This window comes from Cottoperca gobio, unplaced genomic scaffold (assembly GCF_900634415.1).
Source record: "Cottoperca gobio unplaced genomic scaffold, fCotGob3.1 fCotGob3_316arrow_ctg1, whole genome shotgun sequence".
In the NCBI taxonomy this organism is placed as follows: Eukaryota; Metazoa; Chordata; class Actinopteri; order Perciformes; family Bovichtidae; genus Cottoperca; species Cottoperca gobio.
In genome coordinates, this window is record NW_021166924.1 from 50,001 (window position 1) to 61,110 (window position 11,110).

Below are 11,110 nucleotides of genomic sequence, written 5' to 3' on the forward strand. Positions count from 1 at the left end.
TCCTGGGTGACAAAGCGGAGCTTGTTGTCGAGGCGACGCAGCGTGAGAGCCAGCTCCTCGTTCTTCCTGCTCAGACGTTTGTTTTTGTCCAGAAGAGGAAGAAACTGACTCTCCGTCTCTCGCAGACGCTTCAGCTGCAGGAGGGTGATAAAAGGAAACATAGAGTATACACACAAAGTAGAAAATACACAGAGTAAACATTATAGAGAAAATGCACAAAATACACATTTTAGAGAAAATACAAATAATAGAAAATATTGATATTAAGTAAGTAGAGGGAAAAAAAGACAATAAAGAAATGATAGAACATACAGACAGATAATGAATGGAAGTTGACGTTTATGTTTCTTCGTGAGAACCAGTTTAGGTTTGGAGTGTGGACATTTCTGTGTTGTGAGGATATTTCTGCATTGGGAAGACAATGTTTGTCGGTCGTCACTTTGGTCTGGACCGTTGAAGGACTGTTTGAAGGTTCAGACTTTGTTGGTTTATGTAGGTGTTAGGGGGTACTGCATTATTTTAGTGTGTCCTCACATTGTAGACACAGTGTAAATATGTGTGCTGCAGTGTGTGCGTTACCAGCTCGTTGCGTTCTTCAGACAGCAGAGCGTTTCGATCCTCCAACTTCCTGACCACGGCACTAAGCTCAGCGATTTTTAACTGAAACCTGCGAGTGTCCCGGTCCTCCTGAGACTACACGCGCAAACACACACACACACACACACACACACACACACACACACACACACACACACACACACACACACACACACTGCAGTAACAGTCTGCTTCATGTTCAGTTTAAACAACGGAGTTAGAAAATAAGGAGAGAAGTCAACTGCGATTCCCAGAGTACATTTCACTAACAGCAGCCAATCACATATTTTACGTATTTGTACCCAAGACAGATCTTTCATGAATTAGGAAGAAACATTTAAAATACAGAATGATTTAGCTGCGGTTTCTCAAACTTAACAACTTTATTGGACGAATCTGCAGCTCATGATTTAGGTTCAGTGCAGATGTTATAAAAATGAAACCCCTGATCCCTGTCTTCTAACCTCTGACCTCTATCCTCAGTCCTCTATCCTCTGAACTCTATCATCTGGCTTCAGTCGGCCCTGATTTAAGTTTTCCAGGCATTTACATAGTGGATGAGAGGTTATTCAATTATTCAATTGACTTGTTTTAGTTGAAACAGCATCATTAAGTAAAAATTAAAAGAAATGGTGAATGAATAAACAATGCTTTATGTGTCATCTCAAGTCCTTGTTAATGTTCCAATGTAAATGTAAAACCCATGTGCCAGTCTTCCTTGTTTACTGTTTTTTTTTTACTCCTCTGGCTTCCCCCAGTAACCTCGTATTTAACATCACATCACTATGAATTGTGGGTAATTCCCTCAGGCAAAGTCTGCAGAAATACAGACTTACGGAAAGTGTGCATAAATGTCTGGGAGGGAGCGCTCGGGGGCTTTGTGGGAACACGTGAGTCTGAGTATAGACTCGTTTCATCCTGCAGGACCTTTTTCAGTGGTCCTCTTCCCCTGGTCACATGACCTTTCGCACAGGTGGTGAGGACAATTAATGTTGGTGTGGTTCAGTGTGATTGAGGACATCCTGGTAACTCTGAAGTGTTATGTCATGGTAAACTTCTCCACAAGCAGTTAACATGGTGTGGTTAAACTGTGACAGGAAGTGGATTTAGTTCATGCAGGAACAGGCGGAGCTTACGAGGTAAGGAGCAGTGTTAGAGGCGGGGTTAGGGGCGTGGCCCGGGTGGTTTATTCCCACCCTCTGTGCGTCTCTCAGCGCTGCGATTTGCTGCTCCGCAGCCTGAGTCTGCAGCTGGAGGCGATGGGCGTGTCCGGCCTGCAGGCCGAGGGCTTTATCCAAAACACTGACCGCTCGGTCCTTCAGCTTTATCTCATCCATCTGCACACAGATAGGTACACATACAGGTTAGAGACAGACAGGTACACAGGCAGGTTAGAGACAGACAGGTACACAGGCAGGTTAGAGACAGACAGGTAGACAGGCAGGTTAGAGACAGAGAGGAAGACAGGCAGGTTAGAATCAGACAGGTACACAGGCAGGTTAGAGACAGACAGGTACACAGGCAGGTTAGAGACAGACAGGTAGACAGGCAGGTTAGAGACAGAGAGGAAGACAGGCAGGTTAGAATCAGACAGGTACACAGGCAGGTTAGAGACAGACAGGTACACAGGCAGGTTAGAGACAGACAGGTAGACAGGCAGGTTAGAGACAGAGAGGAAGACAGGCAGGTTAGAATCAGACAGGTACACGGGCAGGTTAGAGACAGATAGGTAGACAGGCAGGTTAGAGACAGAGAGGAAGACAGGCAGGTTAGAATCAGACAGGTAGATGGACAGATGGAGAGAGAGGCAGGTTAGAGACAGACATGTTAGAGTGAGACAGGTAGACGGACAGATGAAAAGACAGGCAGGTTAGTTGGGGCGGGTGAGTGAGACAGGTCAGTGTTGTGGTTAAGGTATGTGTTTTTTGAACGCTTGATGGCGGACCACTCGGCTCCTGATTGGACGAGCGATTTCACTCATCGGCTGTCTGTTCCAGGTTTCCAAACAAGACCAACATCACTTTTTGTCTTCAGTCGACCTCGAGTGACAACAGTCAACCCGGTCACAAGACGTGAGAGACCTGTTGCATGTGACCATGCAGGGCTATGTACATGAGGAGCAGACAATGTGATGCCCCGTCTCTCCAAACGCATCGTGCTGCTACCAGAATGCATTGCACGGCTGCTCACATAGACAATAATTGGAAAAGCGTGGAAGTGACAAATGCTGTGGACACATACCATCAGTCAGACACGATGCACAAAGGGACGAACCAAACGTGCATACATTCATTTTAAAAAAGAGAGGTTGGAACCCTGAGGAAAATTAGACCTGATCCAAAATGAACCTGAATAGAGAGCGGTCACCAACAGCAGCATGAATGATTCGATCAACTGTGGTGACTGTAAGGTCACAGAAACTAAGGGCGCATTCCCTGCAGCATTTGCCTCCTCAGTGCAGTTATTTTGGGTTGGTGTGAACGCCGGAGTCGAACCCTGGTAAACCAAACAACAACTCTCTGGCCTCAGACGACTTCAAGTGAATTCTGGTGTGGTTCATTTCTGGTGTGAACACCAATTCGAACCAATCACAGCTGCCATTTATGTGACATTTCAAGTCTAGAAATGGGACTTTCAAGGGACACACAAGCCAAGTCCAAACCCTAACCCCTACGGACTGAGCTAGTATGGATTCCCAACTAATTGCGTGTTTTCTAACGCTTGTCACAGCATAGAAAAGCACATCCAACGCGGCGAGAAGCCAACATGAACAATAATTCAATAAGATTATTTCTGGTCTTTTTTTTTACGCAAACTGGACCAGATGGAAAATTGAAAATAATCCTTGCATTGGTTGCATTGGAAAGGATTTGCTTTAAAGAAATCATCATAGAATGCTTTAATGAAATATTCTTATCAGTCTCTATTCGTCAGTAGTCAGTAGTGTGTATCCTGAATGATGAGAAGACATAAACATCTCTCAAGTGTGACGGCCCCTGCATAACCTGTCTTGTGTCAGTCACTGTGTTGTAATCTGTTTAAAGTGTCAGTGGAGCTGATGGCAGTATTTGGTCTGATCTGGAGCACCTGGGCGCAGCGCGCCTCAGGACCATAAAAGGCCAGCATCCGCGATGCTGCTCTCTCTCCCTGCCGGAGCCAGGATTCCCCGTTGTTTTGGCTTTGTCTTTTGGTTGCATAAACTTGCTTCACAACTTATGTCCAATATGTCAAATAAATCGCTTATATACTTTGGCATTTGGTGTCCTTATCGTCTGTTTGTCCTGCCCTAGAGCCGGGGTTGTGACACAAGGTTTACAGTCTATCCATTTCAGCTCACAGTAGAAATCTAAATCAAAGTTAGTTTATTGTTAAACTCACTACGTATATTTTACCGTACAATAAAATTTAAGATTAAATGTATTGTTGCACAAGGTTGGGTAGTAATGGATTCAATGTAATCGGGATTATGTAATCAAATGACAAAATATACAAGTAATCAACCAAGATTACATATGTAAAAAAGTTCAATTACATTACAGTTACATTTTCAAGGATGACTTAATAATATGCTAAATATGTTAATCTAATATGCTTTTATTTTCCCTAAATCTATGAGTTAAAGTAAAGTAAGATGCTGTTCAGTCTGTGGATACAGAGTATGTTCTTTCTGAAGGCTGTTGTGTTGTACCAGTCTGTGTAGCTCAGTCAGTCTTTGTTTTTTGTTTGTTCATGATAATCTTTTCTATCTGTGGAAAAGCAACTTTTCCAAAGCAACTGTAGTGAACAGTTGTTCAAAGACAAAAAGTTCAAACCGGACTGCCATCTATAGGTGCTTTTATAAGTTTGTAAATATTGTTATTTTCCAAAACACTGAACAACAAGGCTTCATCCCTGCAGCAGCTGACCCACTGAGGGAAGTTTGTTTTGTGAATCCCTCTTTTATTCAGGATTAAAGAGCCTACGAAATTATATTTTGTCAGTGTTATTGGGCTTGGTATATGATAGAGGTTGCATATCTATTGTGAAATGTGCCATATATATACTTTTAATATTGATGTATTCGTAATAAATCACGATCATAACAGCATAAAAATGACTTCCGCTAACAACAATCGATCGCTGCGCCGAGAGCATCCACTTCGGCAATGTATGGACGATGACGTCACAAGTAGAATACAGCCGCCGCAAGTAGAATACAGCCGCCGCCAGTGTTCGTCTGCGTTACAGCCGCCAACAGTGTTCGTCTGCGTTGAAGCGTCCAGCAAAGACTGCTGTCAATTATTACGAGAAAGAACGGACAACAATCGATCGTCAAGGATAATTGTGAAGCGATGTGTTGTATGGGGATGTAGGGCCGTCTCCAAATCGAGCTTTCTGTGGCCAAAAAGTGCGTCGATGAAACCGACGATTTGTGGGCAGCACTTTGAGAGATCGTGTTTCGAACAAACTATGCTCGCCAAGGAAATGAGATTCAAAAAGAATTTGAAACTGAACGCAGATGCTGTTGGCTACAATACTGCCGAGACCCCAGCCATCACAAGCCAGCACAAGCCAGCACGCTGATTCAAACACGTCCGCCGGTGCAGAGTCCTCCACCAAAGAGATAACGAAATGCATTTGCCAAAAGGGAGAGAGCAAAGGTAAGCCGTGCTACTTGTTTACTGTATTTATTGTTTCAAGCATAAAGCCATAATCGGTCTAGGCCTACTGTATGTAACAAGTTTACATACAAATGTAAACTGTAATGTAAATGTTACCTAAATTTCCCTCAGGATGAATAAAGTATCTATCTATCTATCTATCTATCTATCTACACCAGGCCCTAGCCAATATCTGTGTGTTATTGTTTGTAGTATAAATAACTTTAGCTAATTACACTTCATTAGCTTAATTAAGTATAGATTCAATGTTTATAACAGGCTTCCCCATTTTATTCTGTAGTTTGAGTAAAAGCGTGAATCTATTTAACGTTTAACGATCACACTATTATTACAGAGGTGTTGAAACATTGGTGAATGAAGCCACTGACAGAACTGAGGATACCTGTATGATCAGCGACCATCTATTGGACATCCACATTGGGGAGGAAGCTATGTGTACACCAGTAAGTATACAGACTGTACGTCATCTGTACATTACAGTTGTAGTACCAGTAGACCTGCACATTACGTGTTAAAAATACAATCACCACATGCATGTACATAATTCATATATTTGTTTAATTTGATATCATTGCTCTCTCAATCAATTCAACCACATCTTTTATTATGAATGTTATTAGATATGTTCTTTACGCAGACATGTATAAACATGAAATACAATTTCAAGCTGGTTTGAAAAATGTATTAGTAAAGTTGTGTTTTGTACATTTCAGACATGTCAGAAAGAAATTGCTGCAGACGGATCCCCCTCCACGGACACACCACAAGTCCATGCAGGCGCGACCACGTGTCAGGTCAGCTGGACTGCAAGTTCCAATCCAAGTTGGTTGTTCCAAAGGTCAGCAACATAATATATATATATACACACATACATACATACATACATACATACATACATACATACATACATACATACATACATATTATATATAATGCTTGATTATAAAACAATATTTTTTGCAGAGTACGTTACTGAAGTTTTGACCGAGACTCAATGCTTTGTGCCAAGACAATGTTGATGAGGAACCTTTCAAAGTCCCAGATCCACTCAGCAGTCGGTGGAAGAACCAAACAAGAGGGATGCTGTTGTGCTGTACTGAAGCAGATTCAATCACTGAACTGACATTGTGTTTTGTTATTGACTCTAATAAAGTGCTGGATACTTGAACGACGTGCAGTTGTCAGATGGAAACGTAGCACAGATCTTTTGAATGGCACATGATGGCATTCTGTGGTTCTTACCAAGTATTCCCCAGCAGAATCTCACCGGCGGTATGCCACATAGCGATACATTCAGTAACATACAAGATAATACATGTCAATGGTAATCACTTCAACCTTATTTGCTTATTTATCTATGTATTCTGTAACTTTGCCAGAGTGACCATTCGATTTCCCAAAAATACATCAAAGTTTCTGAAAGAAGTTATCAAGCTTTACAGACGACAATGTGTCCAAGTAAAGAAATAATTGAATATTTAGGGATCGAGCAATTTGCGGACAACTAGTCGGGTTTCATAACAATTCAAGGAAACCAAGCTATCGACTCGCTAGCAAGCTATCGATAGCTTGCGATCTATTTACGATCGAGGATAATGTTACGTTTTATTATGATGTATTTACTATATATTGAGAAGTTCTATGAACTATAGTCAAATGTATATACCTGTCTGTGTTCTGTTGCCGCACTGGATCTCCGCCAAATCCAGAATCACCGTCACCATCATCCGCATGTTCGGTCCCGTCTGTGTCGCCATCTTGAATACTGTGTCTCGCGCTGCTCTGTTTCACCATATTAAACTCGCCCGCATTATCTAAATCCACGACACCAGCATCCTCTTCAATAAACTCCTTTTCTTGAAGGTGCAACGAGTGATGACTCACTGTCACTCGATTCTGTCGAAATATCCGAGCCAGAGTCCGACATCGCCATGTCTGCCGTGCTGCCGTGCTATCTGCCGCTTCTGTCGTGCCGTCTGGTGGACTGTTTTCTACTTGTGACGTCAGAACACGGCGTCGGGTGTTTCCGGTAGCGGCAATGTAAACATCGGTGGTCGACATACTAAATCATGATTTATTAAATACTGCGATCATTGTGTCATAAATAACACATCATTTTACACCACAAATAGCATTTACTATCATCAGTAGAAATTCATGTTTATCATTTCGTAGGCCCTTTAACTTTACAGGCGTAGGTGTATTGTTTGGTAATTTAACTCTTCGTTCAGAACATTGTAACCATGATGATATTACAGGATGTTATGGTCTGTAATAGACATGGAAATCCAGCAGGACAAAGACAAAAACCTCTCTTAAGATCATTGTGGTGGTGGGGAAAAATACTAATCACTGATGATGTTAAAACCACCACATCCCACCTGGCCAAATATGTGCAGACTGGTCTCTTAAAAATTAAGTTTACATAAAGGTAAACATTGTGGGCGTACGTGTAAACAGCGTGTATGCGTGACTGTGACTCATACCAGTCGGCGGATCTCCCTCTCGCAGTCTCTCTTAGTTCGGTTCAGCTCCTCCTGGTGTTGGTGATGAGCTGATCGCAGTTCGGCTGCTCGGGCCTGACAGGCCTGCTGAGCAGAGGTCAAAGTCTCCTCTGCGCTCCTCTTTGCTCCTCGCAGCTCTTGACACTCCTGCTGGAGGCGAGAACGCTCCGCCTCCCAGCTCCTCCTCGCTTCATCCACCTCCGCCAGCAGCGCGCTCCTCACCTGAAGAACGAGAGGACAGAGTCTGAAACATCCATTTACACCTGAGGAGTTAAATTACCCTCCAAACCAAGGTGGAGGAGTTGGGATATTCTTCACATCTAATGAAAAGTAATAGGTATTCAATAATTTTTCACACTTCAGAGAATTGCCTGATGGCAGGGACTTCATGTCTTAATGGGTCAGATGAGCCCAGACATGACACAGCCAGGCATTGGTGTGCTAACCCTACATTAGTTCTACGGATGTTGATCATTTCCTCTCTGGTGGGGGTGCAGCCGTAGTTGGTTGGGAGGTTACTATGTAATCAACTCAATAAAATCGGGCCCACCTCTGCACAAAGCACCACCTGTTTAGAGGTCATTTTACAGAGTTGCCCAGTGGTCCTAATAGAGACCAAATGTATGGAGTGAGCAGCCAGATCATGCTGATGTTCTATTGGGAAATCCTGGAGGGCATCATTAGGTATGGAATTAAATCAGGGAAACCTAAAGCAGGCTTTTCAGTATGCACAAAACAACTAGGTAAAAGGGAAGTAAGACTATGAGCCCATACAGAACCTGCATAAGTCGTGAAACGAGCAACTAAAATCATTGCGGTTTCAACATCCCCTCTTCTTCTCTGAATACCGATATGTGCCAAAGTGCAAATCAAAGCGCTTCACGGTATGCTTTATTCCATCCTCCATCAAGCTGCTGAACTCTATTAAAATATCTTAGCAAATAATAACACACACATTTTTATTTTTTTATTCTACAGGTTATGTTTAGTGCCATACCATTGTTCTAACAGCCCATTATTCCGAAACTCCAATAGGTTAATTATTATGCAGAATCATTAGACCTTCCCGGTCACAATACCAAACCAATCAGAGGCAGAGGCAGAGGCATCCTAGGAAAAAGAAATTGGGAAAGTCTGATGACGTCATTCTGCATAATAATTGGCCATGTGCTTCTGTCTATTGCAGTGAGAGGTTATTTTTTCAGAGCAATTAACGTTTGTTTGCGGGCTGTCGGACGAATTTAGGTGTGAATAGACAGGAAGATATGGATAGGGGGGTAACCTTGTCCATGGATCCGTCCCTCAGCGTCAGCACGAGGCCGTTCAAACGCTGAATTTCGCCGTCTTTAATTTTGATGACTCTCATCAGCTCCATCTCGTGTTGCCGCAGTAACGTCTCCCTGGTGATGGCCAGCTCCTTCTGCTTCTCCTCGTGGAGTTTGGTCTTCAGCTCCGTCACGGCAACAGTCGCCCGATGATGCTCCGCCTTCAGCTCCTGACTCTTATCTCGCTCCAGACGGCTGACCTGTGGGCAGTTTTACATTAGTTGTGGTTAATAGTGACCCCAGGAGTATGGCTGTTTTAGTCCTGACCTTGTTCTTTTCATGTTGTAGTTCTATCTGGATGTCCATCAGTTTGGCTCTCAGCTCCTCATTGGCTGCTTGAAGAGTTGCCATGGGGTCAGGTCGCTCCCCCTTCCCTCGTCCCCCTGCTCCTCTCTTTGACATCACCGCCACCTGCAGGCTCTGCCCCCCCAACCAGCTGTCCGTCAATCGGAAGTTTGACTACATCTGCACCTACCGACACACAAAGATACACACACACAACCATCAACACACATAAACAAACATCAACACACGTACACAACCATTGTCATACATACACAACCATCAACACATGTACACAACCATCAACACAGACAAAACCATCAACATACGTACACAACCATCGACAGACGTACACAACCATTTTCATACATACACAATCATCGACTCATGTACACAATCATCGACTCATGTACACAACCATCAACACAGACAAAACCATCAACAGACGTACACAATCATTGTCATACATACACAACCGTCGACACACGTACACAACCATCAACAGAGACAAAATCAAATCAAATGTATTTATATAGCCCAATATCACAAATTATACATTTATCTCAGTCACCCTCTGTCCTTAGACCCTTGCATTGCACAAGGAAAAACTTCCTAAAACACCATCAACATACGTAGACAACAATCAACACACAGACACAACCATCAACACACACATATACAACATCAACACAACTCACCCTCCTCCCTCCTCACCCGTCTCTTGACCTCACCCTGTTTACCCCATCCGTTTACCCCGCCCCTTTCTCTCCTCACCCCTTCCACTCCTCACACCATCCCTTTACCTCAACCCGTACCTCCTCAGCAGTACCTTCACCTCACCCCTTTCACTCCTCTCCTCACCCCACCCCTTTCCCTCCTCACCCATCCTTTTACCTCACCCGGGGTGGAAAGAAGCCGGTAATTGTTGGAGTGGATCCAAGTCACGGTGGGAAACACAAACTAAGTTTCACTTTTATGAACATTTTAAAGATAAGGCAGTCGTGCCGCATTTTTGTGGTGTCAGAATAATTGTAAAAATTAGATTACAACAGGAACATTTCCCATGAACGCCCCCTCGGGTCGAAACAAAAACTCCAGATCAGTTCTCTCTGCTCATTGTTGTGGAGCAAATACTGGAAATTAAATTGCAACACATCTTTGTAGCATCCATGTTTTTTGTATATTACGGCCTAGAGCTCAGTGCAAAATGTGTAAAATGGGACTATCAGAGGAGCACCTGAATGCAGTGTTGACGGAGGTCTGGGTAACAAAAAATACTCCTAATACAACAATACGAGTAGTACTACATTACAGTGACCTGCTGTAGTATCAGACACACGAGGAGCTGCAGAGTCAACAGAACCCGAACACACACACGCACACCTACACACACACACTTACAGTTTAGGCCCAACTGAACACATACACATGAAAAGATGTTGATCACTCACCGTCCAATAGGAAGCCTTGGACACTGCATTGCTCTATGTGTGTGTGTGTCAGTAGGTTAGCCTCCTATCCTGAGTATGCTAAACAGCTAGCTTCACTGCAGCTCACTCTATGTGTGTGCTACCAGCATCAGGCTCCCTCTCACCTGTATCTCTCTCTGTCTGTTTATCTGTCTGCCTGTCTGCCTGCCTGCCTGTCTGTCTGTCAGCAGTTAGCAGCTAGCTCCTGTCAGTGTGTTTGTGTGTCGGTTCTGTTAGCATCTCTGCAGCCTCTGCTGGCGTCATCCTCCTCC

The 11,110-nt window shown here is 43.5% G+C and overlaps 1 protein-coding gene across 10 annotated transcripts in view; it reads right to left on the bottom strand.

Moving 5' to 3' along the window:
• jakmip3 (Janus kinase and microtubule interacting protein 3) overlaps positions 1-11,071 on the bottom strand; it is a 23,551-nt gene extending 12,480 nt beyond the window's left edge. For 7 of the 10 annotated variants that reach the window (XR_003831961.1, XM_029427399.1, XM_029427400.1 and 4 more), the window contains exons 1-7: positions 10,821-11,071; positions 9,355-9,558; positions 9,045-9,287; positions 7,745-7,984; positions 1,734-1,934; positions 580-693; positions 1-134 (exon numbers count right to left, since the gene is read on the bottom strand). The exon at positions 1-134 is cut by the window's left edge. Coding sequence is in view for 9 of the 10 variants with exons in the window: in XM_029427399.1 (XP_029283259.1) it covers positions 1-134; positions 580-693; positions 1,734-1,934; positions 7,745-7,984; positions 9,045-9,287; positions 9,355-9,489 (1,067 nt within the window). In the remaining variant the exon portion in view is untranslated. The remainder of the gene's footprint in view (positions 135-579; positions 694-1,733; positions 1,935-7,744; positions 7,985-9,044; positions 9,288-9,354; positions 9,559-10,820) is intronic. The other 3 variants (XM_029427404.1, XM_029427403.1, XM_029427397.1) reach the window with 2 other exon arrangements.
• Positions 11,072-11,110: the final 39 nt, after the last annotated feature.